Consider the following 23,782-nt stretch of genomic DNA (forward strand, 5'->3'; position numbering starts at 1 on the left):
AAAGCATTGCCCTGGGAGGTGCTAGTCCCCACGAACTGGGTGGGGGGGAGCAGTGTGTCTGTGAGGGACCTTCCCCCAGGTATTTGCTTCCCTTTTAAATGAAGTGCGTCTTGGAAAGGAGTCAAGTGTCTTGTATAAACAGCCTGGAGTCAGGATCGCTCAGGTGCTCTGAAGGAAACATGGGGATGATTAAGAGGGGATTTTGTATGTGTGAGTGTGGGTGCATGCCTTTGGCCTCTCTGCGCTGCTCCCTGGCTGCCGGCAATTGCTGCTTGCCTGCAGCTCCAAAAATACACCAGGCTGTGATGGGAGCATCTGCTCTGGAGGGTCAGCACTTTGTATTCACGGGAGTGTCCCCGACTCCTTAACCTCCCACCATGCCTTCGCCTTCAGTGCCATTGTGTCAGCTTTGTGTCAGCAAAACCTCCCTTCAAATGAGTTTGGCTCTTCTTTAAAAACCCCTTCTTCATTAAGTGTTATGGAAGATGGATGATAGCAACTCCATCCCCTCCTGGGGTTGCTCGGCAGGTGCGGGGGGCCAGCGCAGCACATCTGGTGCTCTCTGCAGCTGGAAGGGACCAGGTCAGTGCTGGTTTCCATGGACCAGCAGGTTGTGGGTGGTCAGCATGAACATGTGGGGATGGGAACGTATGGGGAAAGGGACAGGGATGGGAGAGACCTGTGAAGACCTGAGAAGACCTGCGAGGGGACACAGGAGAGCGGTGCCCTTCATCTCCACCAGCCTCAGAGGTCTGCTCTTCCCAGCCAGAGCGTCTTGGCCAGTGCCAAGGTCAGGCGGTGCACAGGCTCCTTTTGGGGAGCCCTCCAAGTAAGCCCCTCTCCCAGCTATTTGCACTCAGAGCCTTCAAGGTTTGGGCGATCGTTATTCTAATTAGAATTGAGTCTGCTGAATGCAGGGGAGGTCTTAAATCAGGCACATCTCTTACCTCTGGACAGTTGAAGTGCATCTGGAAAAGCCGAGCTCCAGCTGCACAAGTCCTGGAGCAAAGGTTGTTTTGCTTTGCTCCGACTGTTTTGGGTGACAGCATCCAAGGGCTGAGGCTGCTGTGTGGTCTCAGTGCTAGCAGTAGCAGGGGGCAGGATCGGGTCCCCTAAGCATCCCTCCTGCTCTTCTGCCTTTCCTGCTAATCCTGCTTGCAGGAGCCAGATTAGGACTCATGGGCAGGGGGGGAGCAGTCGTACCCCAAAGTCTTTCTCTCCCCTTGTTGGTGCTCTCTAGCTGCATTTCTCCCACCTTGCCTTCCCTCGTGGCAGGCAGCCCCAGCTTGTTCCCAGGCATCTCAGGATCCATGGCCCCGTTTTTTCCATCTCCAGGTTATCACCAATGCATAAACCCCATCTCAGGCCATCTCCTGCCAGCTCTGCCTTTTCCTGCCTGCCCTCTCTGACCACAGCCTGTCCCTCTCATCTCCTGCCCTCCATCCTCTTGTGAAGCACACGCAGTGCTGATTCCCCATGGTCCTTCCATGCCTCTACCTTCTCTCCATCCCCTGCCAACCCCAGTATTTGGGGGAGTCAGGCTGCCTCTCCTCTTCATCTTCCCTCCCTACCAGCATCCACTCTCTCCCCAGCACTTCTCATCTCCCTGTCTGCCCTGGAATTAGGCTGACATTTGCTGCGCTAAATTCAGCCTTGGTGATCCACCCTCTTCCCTCCCTGTTGGTAAACAGCTTGGCTTCTCCAGCTAATGCCTCACACTGGGAGAGCTCTCCCTCCAGCTGCTCTGCATCTCAGGCAGTCCCAGCCCTCCACTGTTTAGCCAGTGCTTCCTTATTTGAATGACTTCAGTAGGGTCTGGCCAGAGTTGCAGGAACAAAAATTAATGTCCTCTGGCAACAAGATCCCCTCTCCGTTTCTCATCCTCGCAGGAGTCACCTCTCTGCTCCAGACCAGCCCGGCTGGACTAATTACATGGTGATCCCAGGTCAGGATTGGGGAAGGTGAAGGTGGTGGATCCAGCTATCATCCACAGGACCGTGTGCTGGGATGGGCTTTTGAACGTAGGAGTTGATAGCTGGAAGGTGTAGAGGTCATTTTGCTTCAAGAGTTTACTTTCAGATGTTTCACTTCCACTTTGTCCCTATCTGGGAGGGTTTCCCACGTTACACCCCACGTCATTGCTCTGCGGCTTCTGGTCGGGGCAAAGTCCCAGCCTGGGACTTTGTCCTCTCCTGCTTGGCTACCATGGTGGCAGATGCCTGCTTGATGTTAGCCTGTCTGCTGACACCCCTCCAAGATGTGGCTGGGGAGTTCATGATGACAGCTTGTCCCTGTTACCCTTCTTCCCTCTTTTTTTGTCTTTATCCTTCTACTTTTCTGTGGTCTCCAGGTTGTTCACAGCTTGCCCTCACATTGCTAGGGCTCCATTTTCTCTTTCCCCTCCATCTCCATCCTCTTCTCTTCCGCCGTCTGTCAGCATCTGTCCCATCTCTTATCCTTTTAGATACCCAGCTGTGTCTTCTGGCTGGTGCTTTCCTCCCTCGCAGGAGAAGCTTCCCAGGAAGCCATCTTCTTTCCCATCTTCTCCTATCCAAATTCTCTTGCAATTGCCTGACCAGCCCCAGGTAGATCCCCAGGGCTCTGCATCCTCCTCTGCTCCCCAAAAAGCCACTCCACCCACCTACAGCATTTGCATCCTCCGTGTTGGGTGGACAATTTCATTCTTTTTCTGTTTTTTGGGGGTTTTTTTTTCACACAATGGGTCAGGGCTTCTGGGCACTACCGCCATTTCAAATAAATACTAATAACAAGTGTTGCTGCTCTCCTAGCCAAGGACATAAGGAATTTGTCAGCCCTGCAGTACCTTTGATCCCCCATTCATCATCTTGGGCTTCCCGCCGTTATCTTTGTGGGACACGCTTCCGGTATTCAGCAAATATTTGATTTCCTGTGAATTTAAATAAAAAGACCTTTGCCCTTTTTTTTTTCTTTTTTAAATTATTTTAAAATACTTTTGGCACCGTGTGGACGCATTCCATTCCAAGAAAAATAAAGGAAAACTCTTCTGACTAAATATAGATCAAAAGACACTTGTGAGCTGCCTCTTGCATCCCCGGCTGAGAGTGCTTTCCTCTCCCAGGCCACCCGGGCTTTCGACTGTGCTTCTGTTCTGCCCCATAAACTCTTTGTATTCCCTCCTGTGCTCCAGGCAAGCTCTGCCTCCGTTCAGCTTGGTTTCTGGCTCGGCTCACAGCCTGGCTCAAGGGAAAGATGCTGGGTTTAGAATACTACAGAGGTCTTCCAGTAGTGAGACTATGTTGTGCATAATTCATCCTTTCCCTCTGGGGCTTTTAAACCCCATTTTCAACTTTTTCTTGCAACACCCTTTGGAGCAGGTTTTGTTAATTGGCTTTACAGCCGAGTGAATCCAAGAGGCTGACTGGAAATACTCAGGTAGTCTAAACCAGCATGGCTCCCTTTCAGCTGTGGCATGGCAGCTGCAGCGATAGCCTCTTAACATGGTCTCAGGAGCACCCACCAAGTCTATGCAAAGTCAAGCCTGTCTCACTGATTTACCATTGTACAACTCCCAGTGCAACAGGTCCTCCTAGGGTTGGAGGGTTGCTCTTGAGGGCTGCACAAGGGTTGCCCCAGTGCAAATACTAATGAATATTAATAACGGTAAAGCAGAGGAAAGATAAAAACAGAGCTCCTTGCCCTCTCTTCTGAACACTGCATCATTCATTTTGCAAAGCTAAATTAATTAGGGATCCAGGACTCAGCCCTTCAGTAGATCTGTTGCATGTCAGAGATGCAGCCATGTTGGCCATCTTGAGTCCATGTGCATATGACTCTCAAATCCCTCACACGGGGCATGGCCTCTAGCAGTTACACATCAGCAGGGCACTAACTGGGTACTAACTGGGATGGCACATTTTTTTGCCCACAGGTGTTTGTGCTGTGCCACGGGCTTCTCCAGCTCTCCCAGCTCCTCTACAGTGCCAACTTCAAGAGCAGCCTCACCACCATTGAGAAGCGCTTTGGGCTCTCCAGTCTCTCCTCGGGTTTCATCTCCAGCTTGCACGAGGTAACTGGGTGAGATGCTTGTGAGGGGGCTCCCAGGAGTGGCCAGAACACAGGGGGACCTTCCCCAAATAGGGTCTCAGGGTTGTTCACACTCAGTGCTTCCTTGGCCATGCCTACACATGCTGGATGAAGCAGATGTTGCTGTACACTTGGACATTTCTTCACATTTCACTCCTGCTGTACCATATGCTGGGAGGTTGAAGGTGGGGTTAGGTGGTGAAGATATGGCCTTGGAGGGCAGCAGCAGAAAGCAGATTGCGTCACAGGAGACCACTCTACCCTGGGATGCCATACATCTCCAGCAGAGACACGCCTGGGAGACATGCAATGTGATTCTTCTCCTTTGGTCACAGTTCTTACAGCTTTTGCGAGGAAGAGCATTTTATTATGAGTAGTACCCACACAACTACAGCTCCATGAGCAAGTTCCAGTAAAAGTATCTGTTTTCATAGGTGTCTCATTGGCTTTAGGAATGACCCTGACCTGAGTCATTCCCAGCTTTCTCTGAAAGAAGACCCTGGCCAGCAGTCTCTCCAAGATCTACTGCCTTTCTCCAGTGGTCCCAGCTCCTGATGGCCCTGTGGCAAAGGGCTGACTTTCACTGTCATCATATTGCTGAGCTGGCCAAGGATTTTCCCACAGACACTTTCTAATCACTTACTCCTCTGGAATAAGTTTTCTAGTTCACATTGTCATGAATTGTATCCTTTCTGGTAGCTCTTCAAGGCCAACTAGGAAAAGACCTGCCAGGAGAGACTTTCTTTTGATGACAGAAGTGCTTGGTGGCGGCCCACCTTGCATACAGCTAGTCTTCTCACATGGGATCCTCCACCAAGAGACTGAGCACTGGGAATCCTCCCAGGTCCTTGGGGAAGTAGATGCCCAGGTCTCACCCCAACCAGCACCTACATCCAAGATTAAAAAGACTGGTTCAAAGCCTGTTGAGACTAGTGAAGGACTTCCCACTGATTGTGACTAGGTCCAAACCATGCAAAGAAAGAGACCCAGTGTGGACAGTTGTAACATTGGTAATCCTGAACTGGCATAATTAAGCCCTGCAGAGTATCCCACCACGCACAGCAGTGATACCTCTGTAACCTGTGTGTTCCTCATCTGCTAGAGAAATTATTTATACTTATGAGACTTAATGCCTGGAAAAGTAATACCAAAGCAAACATTACATAGAGCAGTCTGTTACTGCAAGAATATACAGGGAAAAGGATTGGAATAGGACATATGCCATGCTGTTAAAACATAACAGCTTTCAGACAACTGATATATCTTTATTTCTCTGCTTTATGAGAGGGATTCCTGCGCTTTACTCCAGCTTTGTGTGAGCTCCCCTGCCTGTCCAGGACCACAATCCTTTCACATTGATGACTGCAGCAATTCTAAGAAAAAAAACCACAAAGAGACAAACAAGGGAGCCCATGTAAACATAAATAAAAAGTATTCTTAGCCATACATGCCAAGGTTAAAATAATGTTTAGCTTGTCCCAAGCTGACAAAGCCCATGTAATGGTAATTTTATGGTGTTCATTCCCTTGCCTGAGTAAGCTGCATGTTTTCATATCTTTTTAGCTGATCATATCTGCAGTTGCAAATGTCCAGAGTCACAAACATTTGCAATGAGCAGGACTTTGTAGCTGGGCTCGTGCCTGCTTAGTCATGGGAATGGAGGCAATATGCTTCATTTCTTGCTGTGTTTGGGGGCATCATTAGTTTATGCCACATCCTATGGGGTGGGGGGCATGTGTGGGTGCTGAAAAAAGCCCCAGACAGATCACAAGGAGGTTGTGAAGCTGTCCATGACAACAAGGGATGCACACATGTGACAGAAGCCAAAGAGTTAGCCCGCTGGCTTTTGATGAGAAGGAAGCACTGTCTTGCTGTGAATGTGTAGGGTGAAGGGCTGTCCCATTCCTGCTTTTGTGGGGATCAAACACCACCTGATAAGAGAGCTCTCCACCCACCCAGACACAGTCATGGGGGACCAGTTATAGAGTCTTGACTTCCTCCGTGACATCTTCTAACGTTCTCCCCATTTTGCTGTGCCCTTTCCAGATTGGCAACGTGGTCCTCATCATCTTCGTCAGCTACTTCGGCAGCCGAGTTCACCGCCCACGGGTGATTGGCGTGGGGGGGCTGCTGCTGGCGCTGGGAGCATTCCTGGTTACCCTGCCCCACTTCCTATCAGACCCTTACGAATACACCACGCTTAGTGCTGGTAAGTGCCTTCATCCTTATCACCATGAGCTGTCCCAGCACAAATCCATCTCCAGTTGCTCTGGGCTGGATTATCCATGCCTACCCAAAAAGAGGGGTTCTATCCAGCGCACACACGATTTAAATGCAGTGTTTGGCAGGAAAGACTTAAGGCAGAGATTTACTATTTTAAGCCTGACTTCAGTATAATTTTGCAACCCCTTCTGAATGCAATAATTACATGTGGCATCCCTTCCACCTCTTCTGTGCATGTCATTTGAGCCACGGTTTCAGGTGCTGAGTGCTGTGGTCATGGTGAAGTACCTAAAATCCCCATAGATGCTCCTGAAGGCCTCCAGAGGGAGCAGTCTGTGTTTCAAGTTCAGCAGGCAGGATCTCTCTCTCCAGGCTGCCAAGACACCTCTCCCTCCCATCAGTGCTCAACGAGCTTGCTGTAGGGCTGAGACCCCTGAGATAGCCATCATCCCACACAGACATGCCACCCCAGGAATATTTGTAAGGAGGTTCAACATTCAGTGAAAGAGCATATCCTTCCATGTGTATACTATAAAATATACTTGAAAACTAATTAACTAGCTTAATATGTTATTTTTAATATGCTTTTCTCCTGGCTGTGCCCACCCATCTCTGTTCAGATCTCTAAGCACGCCATGTCCCTGTTTTCTGCACGGGTGGCATGGGTCCCTCCAACCTGCTCCTGAGCATCCTGGAAATAGGTTTGCTTTCTGTCGCATCAGAAGAGCCTCAGCTGCAGCTCTAAAGCTGCATTACTGGCTAATGATGACAGCATTGTTATTAATGATGACACATCATTCAGCTATCCAAAAAGCCAGCCAGGGAGAGAGTGTGAGCAGAGAGAGCATACAGGGCAGCGGATTTGGGGCAGAAGCCCTGGGATGCACGAGATGCTGGTTCTGCTGCTGATGCCCTGTGTGAGTGTGGACAAATCATTTCACTTCTGGCTTTTCTGGGGCACTGGTGCATTTCCTGAGGGGGCTCAAAGGCTCTGCAGTACCTTGCCACTGAGGCTTCATGCTTTTCTGAACGCTGAGCTGGATTCATACCAGAACAGTTCTTGCCATATCAGTCTCATTTGGATGGCCCTTATCTGCTCAAGAAGTTAATAGCTGTGGCACTGTAAGTCAGTCTTCACATGCTCTGGGGGCAAAGCAGTTCAGCTGGCTGATAAGAAGGCTTGAAAGTGCAGTCTTCATGTGTGTGTATGCCTTGTTGCACCAGCTAGGCTTTGACCTTCTTCTCCTTTCTCCTGGTTTTTGTGCGTGACAAAAGACGTTACTCTTGGTGGTCTCACTGCAGGCAGCTGAGAGCTGTGGCAGTGCAAGGGAGAAGAGCAAACACTCCTGCTGGAGTGTTTCTGGCTTCCCTGCAGCCCTGCTGAGAACCCAGGCTGAACGCAAATGCAGCTGATGGTTCGCCTATAGCCCAAAGCATTTTGGAAAGGAAAGGAACATTATCTTTACTGGAGTCACAGAGGTATTTCAGCATGAGAAGTGAGGTTGTCTCCTTGCTGCTGAGCAGTATATGGGTGACAGAGCAGAGTTAAGATCTCCTGTCCCCAGGGCCTGTTCTGCTCTAGCCAGTAAGTCTTATGATCCATACTGAGGAGAGCTACTGGTTTAACTGGGCAGGCTTTGGGAACAAGCTAGTGTGTACGACAACAGCTCCAGTTTCCGTGCAGAAAGCAATACGCAGAAGAGCCTGCATCATGTGCCACAAGGCTGGCTTTGGTCTTCCCAAAGTGACTTCAGCCCTTAAATCCTTGGGATGCCAATGAGCCTTAGCCTTCTTGGGGATTGCCACCTCTGAAAACCCTAAGTCACCTCAGCTCTGTGCCAAGTTGCTCCCCCTGCACCTGTGCCACCGAGGAGGATGGCAGCAGTTGCAGCAGTGCCAGCCAGGGAAAGCCTTCCACCTGTAGTTAGAAGATACTTTCTCCTGGAAAGGCTTTGAGCCCCGTGCATTGTGTCCTAGCCTGATCCTCTGGGCTCAGGGAGCCTTGGCTGTGCCAGGGAGCTGCTGGGTGGCCTTAGGCAAATTGCTCCCTTTAGTTAGGTCCTGACTTTGCCACAGCTCAACAGGATGCAAGTCCCAGATGGGGAGCAAAGCACAGCGAGGACAGAGCTGCTCACAGGTGCCTGACAATCTCTGCTCCCACCAAAGGGTTAGAGGTCCTCTGGCTTTGCTCTCCCACATCAGCTCTAGGAAATCTGGCGCCGCCGTGGCTGATCTGCAAGCCCAGATCCCATGAAATGTTATTAAAAATGATGGCCCGGCATGGGGCTGAGAGTGTGCTAGCACTGACGCAGAAATATGAAGACCAGCTCTCTGCTGGCTTGCAGCTGCCTCCCTGCTACGCAGCCTCAAATGTCTCCATGTTTTTCAAGTCAGCTGGTTTGGAGAGCGGATCAGGCATCACATGCCAAGTTTTCTGACAGCTTTAATTCATGCGTCAGGCTATGAACTGGTCAGGATTTGGGACAGGGGCTGCTCTTACTGTGAAGGAAACAAGTCGAAGGAGCAGGTATCATCCTGCTCCCTGCCTGGAGCCATACATGTCTTGACACGGTATTTACAGCCCATGAAGATACTCCAGTCCTGGTTGGAGTTTGCATGGCAGTCTTGAGCAGGGTGAAGATCTCCCCATGTCCAGACGGTATGAAGAAGTAAGGTCCTTGCTTTGGAAGGAGGCAGGCTGCTCCTGAGCGATGAGGGCAATGGAGATTCAGGGGCAGGGTGTCCTGCTCAGGGCAGCCAGGTCTCCCCAGAAAGCATCGCTCCCTGTTCCTGCCCGGGTACCACGAGGGAGCAAAGACCACTGATAACAAAAAGCCAGCCATGGGTTAGGTTTGCCCTCATTAAACTGAGAGTGGCCTTGCTCCACAGCATGCAATCTGGCATGGGAGGCTTCTGTGGCTCTCTCTTGCTGCGGTAAAATCTTTATTAGAAAAGGAGCTTCCTTCTGTCTGGCAGTGTGGACCCTTTAGACAACGTGGCTTCAAATGGACTTACATAAGGATTTTTGTGGTGGCCTACTATCAGGAATGTGCTGCCGCACTACGCCAATGAAAATCCCTAATCACCTGACAAATACTTGTTTTTGTTTTATGTCTGTTTGCTCAGAAGTGTAGAAAATCCACAGTTATTACATTAACAAGAAAGACATGATAGGAATGTTGAACTAATTACAAATAATTAAAAAAAAAGAAAAAAAGAAAAGCCAGAGTGGGAAGAGCTAGCATCGAAAGACCAGGACTTACTCTGTTTGCTCCGTAACACCTTCCTTTTGCATGAAAAACAGGTTTTTCCATCCATGAATATTTAGGCTTTTCCACTGGCTTTGACACCATCTGTCCAAAGGATTTTGTCAGTTGGCTGGGTCCAGCATTGTTGCAGCTTTGATGGAGAGCTTTTTATCCTCTGCTGACACTTCAAATGCAGCTCGCTGGAGCTGGGCTGCAGAGTTGACCTTCACAGGAGAAATTAATTTGCTTCCGTCTTCTCTGATCAGCCTGTCTTTAAAAGCTTGATAAAAATCACAGCCTGGCTGTTTGCTATGCTGACCTCAGTATAATACCCCAAAGGAAGGGAAAGGTGATAAGAACTGCTAAATAAAATGAGCAGTCCATCCAAAATCCAACAGTGTGTGCCTACTCAGCAAATTTGGGAGATTTCCGGTATTTAGGGATTTAGTGTGGGAGGAGGCAGGGGACGTGCCCAGCATTGTAATGCTCGTTCTTCTCCCTTTCAGGTAACAAAAGCCAGGTCCAGGCTGAACTCTGCTATGCAGAGAATAAGTTTGTGTGCCCAAACACCACCCAGGATCCCCAGAAGGAGGCCAGCAGTATATGGGCAATGATGGTCATCGCCCAGCTGCTGGCTGGAATCGGGACGGTTCCCATCCAGCCCTTTGGGATATCCTATGTAGATGACTTTGCAGAAGCAAACAATTCCCCGCTGTACGTTGGTAAGTGGGACAGTTGCTGTATGTTGTTTTGTTTCCTCCAGACCTTAGAGGTGAGATGTAGAAGTGCTCATTTGGAGAGGAACCTGTGGACACGGGTTGAGCAGCGAGTGGGACTCAGATGAGATCCTCCCCCATTAAAACGCTGGGCTGTCTCTCCCCTTGATAGTCAGCTGTTCTCTGTAGGGTTATATTTATGGTGTGGGTGTTAGGAAGCCAAAGAATCAGGGCAAGGAGATAAGATGGATGAGCTGGGGCTTCCTCCTTGTGTCTGTGAGAACTTATGCCATCCATGGGGGGAAAGAGTAGTAAGGAAACCTTCTCAGAGGCCATCTCCTGCTCTTACTGAGCATTGGCTGATCATGGTTTAACCAGAGGTATGACAGCCTGCAGGAGCCAATTAATACAGGTTTTGCATCAAGGGTTCAAAATCAACATTTTTGCTGTGGAATCAGTCCCTGCCCAGTGGGGGCTCCCAGGCTCAGGAGGACTTCTTGATTGCAAAGAGATAGGTGCTGGCTTCCATGTTAAACTGCAATTTTTTCCCTGTGAATGGCAAAACCCATCTGCTGCTGGCCTGCCTACGTGAGCTTTGAGCTCAGTCCATAAGTTATTTAAAAACCTGATTCCTCCTCATGCCAAACAATGTCTTTAAAGCAGCCAAAGGCATCAGAGTGATTTAGGAGTCGAAAGCAGATGTTCCAAAATAAGGTGAGCGCTAAAGGAGAAGGAAAGCCTTCGGAATTAGACTCCCAAGGACAGGCTTTGGACAAGCCCTGGAGTGCTTGGCAGGGTCTCTAGACCCACCCAGGCGTGCTTTGCTCCGAGCTCCTGCTGGAAAGGGCTGCTGCACTGCCTAAAAGCCCTGCAGAAAGTCTTCTGGGCAGGTAGTACTCACTCCTCTCAGCTCAAATATAGTAGTCTGGACTGGCAAACGGAGGGACAGAGCATCCTTGTCTTCCCCCTTGCGGCGAGGGGTCACTGTTCTCAGGACCTCTGAGTGCCCTTTGGATTCCAAAACCTGCAGGTCCTGAAGATGAAGGAAAAAGGGACTGGCTTGTTCTTTATAATATAGGTGGTCACTTTAGGGCCGTGGGAATGTCCGTGTCAGGGGGTATGGCTACTGTGAGTCTGGATTGCCTCAATACAATGTAAATACCATTGCCATTTGAGGCTTGTTTTGTTTTAGGTCTCAGTATCTTCCTATGAAAGGGAACACTGCTGTCTATGTATGAGGTTAAATATTCCTTCTCTAAAGACCCTGCCCTTCAATACTTAGTTTATGTTGTAGAAACAAAAGCACTGCTTTGCCTAATTGGAAAAAAAAAAGCTTTTAAAATAGGTGCATAGCTGAGGTATAGCAGTGGGATCAGGCACTTTCATACCCAGTATGCTCAAAGTCTCCAGACCAGCAAAATGCACAGAAATGGCCAATGCAATTCAAGCAAACTGTCTCCTTTTGAACATCTTAAGAAGGTTGTGCAAACAATTTCTTTCAGGGAGGAAACTTGAATCCTTTCATTCCAAAGAAGTCAAAAGGAAACATTTTGACCTTACGGGTTAGGTCCAAGTTATCTATTTTTTGAACGAGATAGTTCAGCTGAACCGAGGGTGATCTGCTGGCCTTTTTGCTCTCAGCATCTTTCACCTCCCCTGAAGTTTGCACCAAATGTTTTTGCTTGGATCTAAGGACTGAGATGTCTTTGTTTCCTTGGCCTCCTGTACCTGTAGGAGATTAAAGTCTCCGTCACCTGCAGGAGCCCAAGATGCCACCATCCTGCCGCTCTCTGGGGTTCCCCCCTTTGTCACAGCGAATCATGGATATTCACAATGTAGCTGACAACTTTTAGCACATCGGCAAAGCCTTGATTGCAGCAGAGCAGAGGGACTTTTTCTGCAGGCAGCTGCCTGCCCTCCTCCTAATCCTGTTAGATAAACACCACATTCAGCATCTGAGCAATGAGGATCTTCTTATCATGTGCCACTTGATAAAAGATGGTTTCTCTCCTCTGCATGTCATAACACAATTCCTGCCTCACGTGGGAAGACAAAAGCCGTATCTGCATTGAAGCTACAGTTCCCTGCTCACACTGGTGCTCTCTGCTCCCTTTTTTCAGCCATCCTCTTTGCCATCGCTGTGTTCGGCCCTGCTTTTGGATACTTGCTGGGATCCGTGGTGCTGCGGCTCTTCGTGGATATTGGAAGAGTTGACACTGGTGAGTATTTCTCAAGTAGTGATGGTCCTCCTAAAAGCCTCTGTGAGTCAGAAGGTCACTCTGAAATGACTGGTGGCTTCTGCTACCAGTCCCGTGACCCACAAAACCCACTTCCCTGGAAAGACCTGACCTGGAATAGCACCCCCAGTGCACTTCTCCACCCCATCTCCCTGTGAGGAAGGCTACAGATGGTCCTGAGCCACCACTGAAGCAGAGCCCTGCGGTAGGGATGTTTCAATGTCCTACTCATGGGCACTCATGGGCACACCCACCCACTGAAGCGCTGGTGGTCATTTTTGAGGTCTGCCCACTGCCACCACGCTGAGGAAGTATCACACTACCCCAGCAGGGTGGTGGAGAGAAGCAGGGACATCTGAAGCATCCAGGGATGGAGAAGACAACCACAGGGCAACCATTGCCCTGCGGGTGCACAGGAAGGCTCAAGTCTAATCATCCTCCTCCCCACCACCCTTCACCAGCATCTGCAGAAAGAGGGACCAAGCCAATGCCACCGCAGGGCTTATTTTCATTATCTGCGGTGTGTGCTTATTATTTCTGGTAACTTAATCGCTAAAGAATTCTCCTCAGCTCCATCATTAATGTGGCTTTTCCTGTGTTTCCTTAGAGAGATCAGAGCTCGCCTGACATTTTTGTCCGGTGCCTGATAAGAATAATAAATGAACCTGGGGCAGGAAACGGCAAAAAGCCTTGGCTTGCTCCCCATGGCGGCAGACAGATTTAGCAGCCTCTGCCCGGTCGCTCCATGATGACGTCCAAGCTCCAGAGTGGAATGGTCCTGTTTGGGGAAGCGGGGCAATTGTTTCAGTGGGGTGTGGGCTCCTCTCCTGCCACACCCTGGCACAGGGCTCCCACCCAGAGGCTGCTGCTGGTTCCTTTCCCAGCCACAACATCCCGGCGATGGGGAGATGCGGTCTCCATGCCAAGCCAAGCAATCTGTCAACCTCCTGTGAGCATCACTTGGCCCAGCCGAAGGATGTCTGTGCTGGAGACGGAGCGGCTCTCACCTTCTCCTCCTTTTTCCGGAGAAGGCGCCCAGAGTTTCATCCACTCGGAAACCAGGCTCATTAACAAGCGCTCTTCTGCCAGCACAGGTCCTTCCCTTGGTTTCTGCAAGCAGAGAGTGACCAAGCCTGGAACAATGGGAGAGCAATTTTTTCCAGGAAAGCGGCTGTGCCCTTTCCCGGTCCCTGTCTCAGCATCCCTGGCAGGCAGCACGGTCCAAACCCACCGTACGCCCCAGGCAGAGGAGGATGGAGTCGGGCCCCCGTAATCACCGCCTTGCTGGCTGGCTCGGCGGGGAAGAGTTGAACCTGTGCCATCAGCATACTTCGATGCTGACTAAATCCATCCTACAGTCATTTGGGAGGCTCGGCACAGTTTGGATGGGGAGTGGCGGTGCAGGATCCTGGCCAGGGGAAAGGAGGTCAAACACGACCAGGGCTGTTCTTGCTACCAATGCTGGTGGGAGCTCCCACCTCCATCCATTTGCTCTTCCATGCCAGTGGAGACACCCTTGAACTGTGCCCACGTGGACCCTTTGTGCTCCACCGGTCCATATTTGCATGGATGTTTGCCCCTTTCACCCTTAGACGTGCAGGAGCAGAGCTCTTACGATGGTTCCTTGTGTCTTGCAGCTACAGTGACCCTGACACCAAGGGACCAGCGGTGGATTGGAGCCTGGTGGCTGGGACTGCTGATCTCCTCAGGCTGCTTGGTGCTGACATCCATTCCTTATTTCTTTTTCCCTCGGTACATGCTGAAAGGAGAGGTGAGATCTCATCTCCAGAGGGCCAGAACATCTTGGTGCCAGGGCTGCGCTCAGGGAGGGGATACCTGGTCCCAGAGGAGAGGGGTGGGAGGGAGGAAGGGAGCCCAGCAACTCTTCTCAGATGTGGTTACAACTTCTCACAAGGGAAAAGTCTTCCAAACAAGCTCTGTGCCTCTAACACGTGAAGGACTAGACCCTTCACTTCCTCACCATTAGCTGGAAAGCCAGAACCAACACAGCTCAGCAGACCAAAACCAGACCTCATGCCCTTCCTGCCAGCTGCATCAACAGCATCTGTTGGGAAGGTTTTGGGTAGACCTGCACCTTCCCTGGGGCAAAGTGATGGCTGGGTGGCTTCTTGGGGTTCCTGCATGCAGTCCTCCTTGGTAGGGGTCTGTCCGTGGGGACTCGACCCTCCTGGGGTGTCTGACCTGGTTCTGCTGGTGATGGCTGTATCTTAACTCCTCACTGCAACACCTTCTCCAAGGTGACGCTCCCCTGATGCCAGCAGCATCATCTTCAGTGACAGCCCCTGCTCGGAGCAGAGCATCCTCAAGTGTGGCATACATGGGAGCAGCACTGGAATAAAGCTGGGCATCGGGGTTCGATAAATGGGCTTTTCCTTTGGGAAAAAAATGCAGAAAAGAGACAAGTTTCCCATTAAAACAAATTTTAAAAGATGCCAAACTATCAAAACATTTCAGTGTTTTCAAAGCCAAGCCCAACTGGTTTAGTTTCAAATATAGTTTTGTTTTGTTTTGAAACTGTTTAATCATCAGTCCTTTCAAGTTCAAAATCAAACCCAAAATATTTCATCGTTATAGCTAGAGGACTCACCAGACTTGAGATGACCTGTCTCCAACTTTCATTTTCAGACCTTTTGCAGAATTAAAAAAGAGGTATCTTGTCAGGGTTCAGGAGAGGAAAGCTTTCCAAGCTCTTAAAACCTCTCTGAGCAGGACAAGCTTTTGTCTTGCAGCTCTGCTCAAGGGCTGCAGTGTTTTTTGTGATAATTCACCTCTTTGCTGTGATGGCCAGGAAAACCATCAAGCTTGGCAGGGGATCAAAGGCATCTGGGACAGACCCTGCTCCTCCCAAGCCTTGCTACGTGCCGGGACGGTGCTACACATGGGTGCTCCCCTCTCACCGCAGGCTGCTCTTCTCTCCCTCCCCAGGAGCCAAACATGGAGGCTGGCATGCTCAGGAAGATGGAGAAGGGGGTGGCTGAAGAAACCTCCCTGCTGGAGTTTATAAAAAGTAAAGGGCTGGCACTTAAAGGCGAGGGTGATCGGGGGCGCCGGGTCATGTTGGGTGGGTGGAGACCACCACACCAGTGTTTTCAAGCTGAGAGTGCTTGTTGGAGGCCTTTGAGTCTTTCCACCACATTGCGTGGAGATGCCAGGGCCAGCTCAGGCACCTCAAGGGCTGTAGCGCGCCCTTCCCTGGGGACTACGGGAAGATGGACACAGCCTCTCTCTTGCTGTAAGACAGCGATGTTGAGGTCTGTGGAGCCTGAATCATCTCTGAAAATGGGTTTGAGGATCTTAAATGGCATGAGCACTCTGGAAAATGCTAGCTGGGTGGTTTAACCCACGGCTCCAGGAGAGGGCATGGGGCTGCCGGCGCCATCAGCTGCCGCCTTGAGAAGGTCACCGCACTGCAGCTTACACCAGTTTGTTTATGCGTGGCTGAAACGGGCTTGAGTAGGGATGTCACTGATGAGACAGATCAGTTTAATGACTTTTTTTAGCTCCATGATGACTTCTTTCCAGCTAAAGCCCCCCCCTCCTTTCCCTCTCCATCCACTGCAGTCATATCCTGCGGCTGTCAGCTCCCTTTTCTCTCACTGGGCTTTGACAAACAGCGCTGGGTCTCCACGGCGCACTCTGCTAGAAGGGGAAAGCTAATTAGAGACCAAATAAACAGAGCTGCTCCTGAGGAGCCTGGAGTCAGTCCGCCTCTGCTGAAAGGCTGTCCTGGCTGGGGAGGGGGACATGATGTCCACCAAGAAAATACAATGTGTTCATCAGCTGCAGGAGCCAGACCCTGCCCATGCACAGCCCATGCACAGCCGGCGGGGCTCTGCCAAAACCCCTGCAGCTTTGTTCGTTTGTACCCCCCGAGGGTATGGCCCCTGCTCCAGAAAAACAATTGCACTGTGGCTGCTAAGTGCTCCGGAGGCTTGTGAGTTTGGAAAGCGTGGGAGGGAGGGTGGTGGGCAGAGCTGGTCCTCCACCTCGTTTCTCAGGGCACTTTGGCCATGGTCCTGACTGTTGCCGGGCCAAATTAGGGTGTCTCTCCTTTCATTTTCCCATGGCCTTAGACATACCTTGTATTGACTCACTGGGAATGGTGTAAGGGTAGGGTTTTTTCACAGTACGAATTGCTGATGTGAGGATCACATGGCCAAAACACATTTTCCCTGCTGTTTCCCTGTAGGATTCCCAAAGATCTTTCTCAGGCTGCTCCTCAACCCCCTCTTCATCCTCCTGGTGCTGGCTCAGTGCAGCTTCTCCTCAGTCATTGCAGGACTTGCCACCTTCCTCAACAAGTTCCTGGAGAAGCAGTACGGTGCCTCCTCTTCATATGCCAACTTTCTCATAGGTGAGCACAGCCAGGCAGCAGCAGCTGTAGGGTGAAAAATATCCATCAACGGGGAGCCACCTGCCCGTATTCCCCAGGCTTTTTAAATCCTGCGGGAGGAAGTCATTGGAAACTCATTTTCAGATGAGACCTAGGGATCACTTCGAAATGGTTGATGACTTTCCTGACCTGAGATGCCTGCAGAAGGCCAGGCTGTCTTGCACCCTCTCTAAGACTGTCTACATTTGTTCGCTCGCTCTTGCGAGCCAGCAACCGCTCTCGTTGAAAACATGCAGCCCCACCAAATGGGTGAAGCAGGTCTGGATCACTTGGATGCTTAAAGAAGTTGGCAAGAGCAAGCAATTATGCACCAAGCTTGATCTTTCATCTCTAAGCCAGACTCCTGAGGCTGAGGTTTCTCATGGGTGCTGATTGCCTTGGGTAACGGTGGGGTCTGTGGGTTCTCCCAACCACCACGACGTCCACATAGCCACTACCTCCACCCCCTGCCAGCAGAGAGGTGCTTGGCAGGCAGGACCCCAGCTAACGCCTTTGTTCCTCTGCAGGAGCTGTGAACCTGCCAGCAGCAGCTCTCGGGATGCTCTTAGGAGGAATCATCATGAAACGCTTTGCCTTCTCCCTCCGGGCCATCCCCCGGTTTGCTGTGGTGGTGCTTGTTTTCTCCATCCTCATCTGCCTGCCCATTTTCTTCATGGGCTGCTCCACAGGGCACATCAATGGGATCTACCCCCCCAGGTAACGCAAGTGCTTGGGTTGTTTCCAGCTTCTTGACCTGATTATCCATGGGGTGGGATACATGCAGGTGGAGGGGAAGAGGCAGTAGACATTGCCACGCTACTGCTTGCTCCTTAATCCCACTGCCTGGAGGAGATCTAAGCATTATACAGCTTAGGAAGGGCATTTATTCCTGATTTTCCGTACCAAACAAGCAGGGGGTATTTTTTCATTCTGGATTTCTAAGGGGAAATTAGTAGTATTAGTGCGCCCATGTCCACATCAACCCCACACATGGGCACCTCGCACACTCCCTTTGTTCCAGCTGGACATCACCTTTCTCCTCACCTGGGTGGAAACTTTTGGCTCCTACCATGTCTTTTTAAGATAAAAATGATGTTTGACTCCACCACAGCCTTGCTGTCAAGTGTGTTGTGCTCATTTCCAAATGCACTGCCAGCAAGGGGCTTTTGTACAAATGTTTCCCTTCGCCAGCAATAAGCCTCCTGTCCCAGGGGTACGGTGGAGGGGTGAGGGACAGGGCAGTTCATGCGCTTCTCCCACTTAAAAGCCACTTAAATAACCATGAAGGAAAGCAACAGCACTCTGCAAACTCATGTGTGGGTGACATGTTTGTATTTTGCTCTGAGATCTGCATGGCATGCACCACAAATTCAGGAGCGTATGGAAGTCCGCTGAGGCACTGCCATCTCAAGCTTTCTGCACGAGAGCGAGGCTTCAAATGTGAGGAGATCCCTCAGCTCAAGATCAGGTGCTGCAAGTGCTAAATTTTGCAGGGCACCTTGGCCTCACAGTGTTCACTTCTTGCCACTAGTGTCAGGTTGACTGCCTGTCTCGGCTCCTCTGCGACATACCAGTCCTGATGGGCTTTGCTGGTGTAACTGGGAGCTGGTGGAGGGACTTGCATGGAAAAGGAGGCTTTTGCCTTGTATTAAATTGGAAACCTGCTCCCTTGCAATGGCAGCAGTGCCTAAGAGCCTTTTGCCTGGGTCCCCAGGTAGCTGTGGGCTACATGGGTGGGTGAACATGAGCTCTGCCCCATCCCACCATGCCCAAGGGCAGGTCCATGGTGCCAGCTTCCCGTAAGAGATGGAGCAGCCCCAGCCCACCATGTCCAAAGGCAGGTCCCTGGTGCCAACTTCCCACAGGAGACAGACCGTGCTGCTCCAGCAGATGAACTCCCTTAGGTAGTAAGGCAAGACAGGACAGATAAGCAGTTTGTCCTCTTGACTTTCACGCTGTCGTCAGGCTTGTTTGGAAATGAGCCCGCTTCCAGTTTCTGTCTGAATGGTGTTTCCAGCTTGGGCTGTTCACACATCTGTTTGTGCAGTTCTGGATGGAGCCCAGATACATTTCTCCAGGCATTTGGCTGATTAGTTTTCAGCTGGGGGGGGGCGGAAAGTAAGTGTGTGAGTACTTGTTTGCAGACATAACATAATTACTGCTAAGTTCACTGTACACTTGCGGAGGTACCTGCAGGGGATCAGGGTCTGGCAGAAGGCCAGCCTGCTGCTGGTAGTGTCCCAGCACAAATAGGAATGGGAAAACTGGTTAACTAGTAAGAGGAATTTTTCTTGCTCCTGTTCTATTTCTTAATATTTTAAATTTTTTTCTTCTCCTTTTTGGCAGTACATTGAGTTCCCAGCAGCAGGTTAAGCCACCGAGTGGGTGCCACTGCTCTGAGCACATCTTTCACCCAGTGTGTGGAGAAAACAACGTGGAGTACATGTCCCCCTGCTTTGCTGGCTGCACGAACAGCACCGCTAATTCTTCCACTCCCAAACAAGTGGTGAGTGAAATGAGTGGTTTGCAAAGCAGAGTATACCTTGCTTGCTGGTGATGGTGGTGGAGGCTGCAGCGATGCTGTACAAACCTGAAAAATGCAATAATAAAGGTGGTAGAGCCTTTTTGAGGCGAGGAGCAGGGAGGTCTACCAGAGGAGCTGAAGTCCTGAGAAGGTGCAATGCAGAATTGCTGTAATGCTCTGGGAGTCTGGTGGAGAAATGGGCATGGCAGCACATCTCATTGCAGGACACCATGGCCATGCCTTAAAATTGGAGCTGATGCTCTCATCAGTCTTCTGCAAAGTGATGTGATCTGGTGCGTCACTAAAAACCCTGCTCTTGGCTTTGGGAGTTTTATGTTTGTTTTTTCCAATTGTTTCCAACAGATCTACAGGAACTGTTCCCTGATCCCTGCTGGAAACAGGCTGTCTTCTGCCAAAACAGGCTCCTGTCCTCTCAGCTGCTCCCACATGCTTCTTCCTGCCATATTCCTCATCTCCTTTGCTGCCCTGGTAGCCTGCCTGTCCCACAACCCCCTCTACATGATGGTTTTACGGTGAGCAATGGGCAGGGGGGGATCGCAAGGCACTGGGGGAAGTGTGGTGTGATAGCTTCTTCACGCTGGGATCAATGGGGCCTCTTAAACATGCAACCAGGCCAAGATACTTGGCCAAATACAGAGCTGCCGTGGCAGCTCTGACCTCCCATGGCTTCTCCCCTGCAGGGTGGTGAACCAGGATGAGAAGTCATTTGCCATTGGAGTCCAGTTCTTACTAATGAGGCTGCTGGGTGAGTGTCTATCTCCTCATGAGGCTGGGGGGGAAGGCAGCAGGGTGCTCAGAGGCTTTCTTGAGCCCCAAGAGTTGTTTAACCTCCTTGGGGACAGCAGGCAAAGCATGCAGGCAGGGCAGGGCAGGCAGCCTGACTCTATCCTCTCTTCTTCAAAGCCTGGCTGCCGGCTCCAGCCATGTTCGGTGCCCTCATCGACTCCTCCTGTATCTACTGGCAGAAGCAGTGCACCCAGCGCCGGTTCTGCGCCTACTACAACAATGACTTCCTCCGCAACAGGTATGGTGGGGATGACCGCGGGGATGGTCCCCAGCTCAGCCTGGTGCTGGCTGGAGGTGCCTCCAGACATGGTAGCTCCCTACTCTTCTCTCGACAGATACCTGGGGCTGCAGGTGGGCTACAAGGTGGTGGGCACCGTCCTCCTTGCCCTCATCGGCTGGAAGGTGAAGAGAAGCAAGGAGTACAACGTGCAGGAGAAGGCAGCGGGGCTGGTGTAGCCCACCTGAGGACTTACTCCACATCCCCCATTACCCACTGCCAGTACTTTGTCTTTTTTGGGTTTGTTTTTCCTTCTAAGGGAGTGACTTCACCTTAGCAGCTCTGAGCTCCTCTCCTGCAGCCCATGGCACCGCCATGCTCCTGGCGAGGAGTGCTCCGTGCCAGCCCCATTCTGGGACCGACTTCTCTCAGGCTCTCCAGCTGCACCTTGTCCATCACTTTGGGGAGGGGGCAGCCCCTCACCACCTGGAGCAGGAGGCAGATGGGGGCTGGAGTGCAGCCCCATCCCATATACCCAGAGAAGTGCCTGCTGTGGGCGATGGTCCCCCCTCCTGTGTGACTTTTCCAGCCGGGTAATGCCCTCCTGGCTGGATCAGGAGCAGGGGAGACAGCTGCCAACCCTGTGGGACTGCCCCGTGTTCCCCCCACCCACCCACACCCCTCGCAGAGGTCAGCATGGACACCACACACATGTTGTGAAAAGTTATCACTAGGGATTTATTGCAGAACATTTTGGGAGTTTGTTGCTTTTTTTTTTTTAAATAAAGGTCACTTTTCCAACTGCGGCGCTTTGCTGGTTTCCCCCTGAGAGCTGTCCCCACTGGCAAGGTGGTGGGGATGCCTGCAGGTCACATCCTGGCAGATGCCGAGTGCATCCCTCGCTGGCAAAGGTGAAGAAATGGTGGCAGACAGGGCATGTGCTCTCCCTGTAGCTCCCCAAGTCATGAGGGGCAGCGGTGCCTGCCTGCGGCCCCATAAAACCTGCTGGCAGCCCCAAGCCCGTGGCACAACGCCTGCAGTCCACTGCACCCTGTCTGCAGCCCTCTGCACCCTGTTTAAATCATCCTGCCAAAAGGCACCTGCACAATGCAGCACACAGCAGGCAGGGTGTGGGGGGGGGTCTTAGGGCATGGCACTGCAGGCACGGGGTTGCAGGGCTGTGCAGGCATAGGGATGTGGGCAGGAGGTTTCAGGCAGGATTCATGGGGCAGCAGGTAGGGTACAGTGAGCTTTGGGCATGGGAATGCAGGCAGAGGCCTGCAGGCAACACACAGGGGACTGCAGGTGCTGTAGGCAGGGTTGTGCAGGATGTATACCTGCCTGTGGCATATCTGAAGGGAGTGCAGCAGCTCCAGGGCCTCCTGAACCGCTCTGGCAGAGCTTCACCTGCCCCGCAGAGCTACCTCAGACCTCTCCTTTCCTGGCAGGATGAAGGCAACCTGCTAGAATGGGAAGAGAAGTGTCAGCTGGTGGGATGATGACTGCCTGCTGTCACCTGTAGAGTGTGACATGGGAGTACCATTTGACCAGTATCACAGGAATTGCTTCATGAGCTTATCAAGAGCCTGGCACCATGCAAAGGACACACACTCCATCTCACTGAGCCGATACTGCTAAAAGGTGAAGCCAAGCGCAAAGGGCTTGACATGAATGCACTAGATCTGAAAAGGTCACATCTCCTCCATGGCTCCTGTAGGAGCGTGAAGCATATTTGCCACCTGTAGAGGACCATGACAGGTGCTGCTGGTCAGGATTAGCAATACCATCCCCAGGGCTGAGATAGCAAAGGGTGCTGGATAGTCAGTTGGTGGGTCAGGACCAGTGGGGTCCACGGCCAGGCACAGACATGCCATGGCTGAGCTGGAGACGGCTACACCTACAACGTAGCTCAGGAAGGGACTGAAGGGCCAGGGCTTAGCTAAGATTGGGCTCCTGGGCCCATGGGCAAGGAATATGGGCCAGTCAGGGCCACCACACCTTCCTCCTCCTCCTTTACATTGTAGCTGTATCCCTTCCTGGGCAGCATCACAGACTAAAAGGATAGGAAGAGATAGCAGGGGAGTGGAGCTTTCTTGGGTAAATGTATTCAGCCTCTGCTGTCCTCACCCCATCACTGTGCAGGGTACGGCATGACTTTTCTTTTCACTGTGCTCTTGACCAACAGCCCTGCTGCATCCATGCTTACGGAGGGACTAAAGGAAAAGGAGAGGAGGGAAGAGGACAGGAGGGGAGCTGCCTTGGATTTGCTCTGGATCAGCAAGTCTTTATGAAAATGAGATCTGTCCACGCTATTCCTATTCCCCCTCCACCTTGCAGGTTTCCCCTTAATGCTCGCATGACCTTCCTTAACTCTGCTTTCTCCACCTTCATCCCATCAGGGGTAACATCAAGCTGGACAAGTCCCAGGAGGTGCTGGCCAGCGAAAGCATATGAGGTGGCCCAAACAGGGCCAACACAGAAGTTCCTGGCCCCAAAGGTGCCAAGGTGGCTGGGGCTGGCCAACGGCTCTATGCACAGGAAAGGTCACAGTTGCAACACCTTGTTTTGGGAGCCTTGGAAACCACCACCACTGGGATGCCAATGTTCAGGCATCATGCTATTTTTGCTTTTCTTTGTCTTTCAGCAATCTCTCCTCCACTTCCATGTCGTTTCTGCTATCCTGGATGTCACTGTACTTGTCGATCTCCTCCAAAAGCACCCTTCCTTTCCAGGGGAATAATTTGCAGGCAAAGCACAACCCATAGTGAAAAACATGACCAAAAGAGCTTTAAAGTACAGTGAAAGCCTCAATCCCTGCAGATGTGTAAATGCAGTGGGGGGACTGACTCTGGGTCAGGCAGCTGGAGCAGAAGGGACTGAGTTTATAACATCCTGCTGTCTCGCCAAAGACATCTAAACACACTGGCTGCCAAGCTGCAGCCTGAGGAGCAGCTTGCCCAGCCAGCAGAAAGCCACAGGCTGGGAGCAAGGTTTATACACAAGAGCAAAAAACAAAGCACAAAGCTGACTGAGGGGAAAAAAAAAAAAAAGAAAACAACATTCAGAGTTTCCAGTTCTGCCCTTTTCCCTCAGCCACTGGGGAAAAAGAGCCCCAAATATTTAACAGGTAAGTCATGGAGTGCAGCCCAAAAGACACATGCAGCTCTGCAACAGCCCAACGCATGCTCCATCCTCCAGCGCAAGCGGCACTGGGTGCCGTACAGCCACCCCCGAGCCCCGCAGCCATGCTCAGACAGGGAAAGCTGAGGTTTCTCCATCCACCTGTAAAGCTGCAGGTTGCCGTAGCCACCTCCGCCACAGAGGAGGGCAGGTGCTCTGTGAACCGCAACAG

The 23,782-nt window shown here is 51.3% G+C and overlaps 1 protein-coding gene across 2 annotated transcripts in view; it reads left to right on the forward strand.

Moving 5' to 3' along the window:
* Nucleotides 1-21,231, forward strand: part of SLCO2A1 (solute carrier organic anion transporter family member 2A1) — a 29,864-nt gene extending 8,633 nt beyond the window's left edge. Inside the window, exons 2-14 of one of the 2 annotated variants that reach the window (XM_076341801.1) lie at nucleotides 3,911-4,048; nucleotides 6,112-6,274; nucleotides 10,043-10,258; nucleotides 12,373-12,471; nucleotides 14,127-14,260; nucleotides 15,436-15,517; nucleotides 16,700-16,864; nucleotides 17,410-17,599; nucleotides 19,229-19,388; nucleotides 19,770-19,939; nucleotides 20,108-20,172; nucleotides 20,331-20,451; nucleotides 20,549-21,231. In XM_076341801.1, coding sequence (XP_076197916.1) covers nucleotides 3,911-4,048; nucleotides 6,112-6,274; nucleotides 10,043-10,258; nucleotides 12,373-12,471; nucleotides 14,127-14,260; nucleotides 15,436-15,517; nucleotides 16,700-16,864; nucleotides 17,410-17,599; nucleotides 19,229-19,388; nucleotides 19,770-19,939; nucleotides 20,108-20,172; nucleotides 20,331-20,451; nucleotides 20,549-20,669 — 1,824 coding nt within the window. In that variant the 3' untranslated portion in view covers nucleotides 20,670-21,231. The remainder of the gene's footprint in view (nucleotides 1-3,910; nucleotides 4,049-6,111; nucleotides 6,275-10,042; nucleotides 10,259-12,372; nucleotides 12,472-14,126; nucleotides 14,261-15,435; nucleotides 15,518-16,699; nucleotides 16,865-17,409; nucleotides 17,600-19,228; nucleotides 19,389-19,769; nucleotides 19,940-20,107; nucleotides 20,173-20,330; nucleotides 20,452-20,548) is intronic. The other variant, XM_076341802.1, reaches the window with a different exon arrangement.
* Nucleotides 21,232-23,782: the final 2,551 nt, after the last annotated feature.

The sequence above is a fragment of the Aptenodytes patagonicus genome, chromosome 6 (genome assembly GCF_965638725.1).
Source record: "Aptenodytes patagonicus chromosome 6, bAptPat1.pri.cur, whole genome shotgun sequence".
NCBI lineage: Eukaryota > Metazoa > Chordata > Aves > Sphenisciformes > Spheniscidae > Aptenodytes > Aptenodytes patagonicus.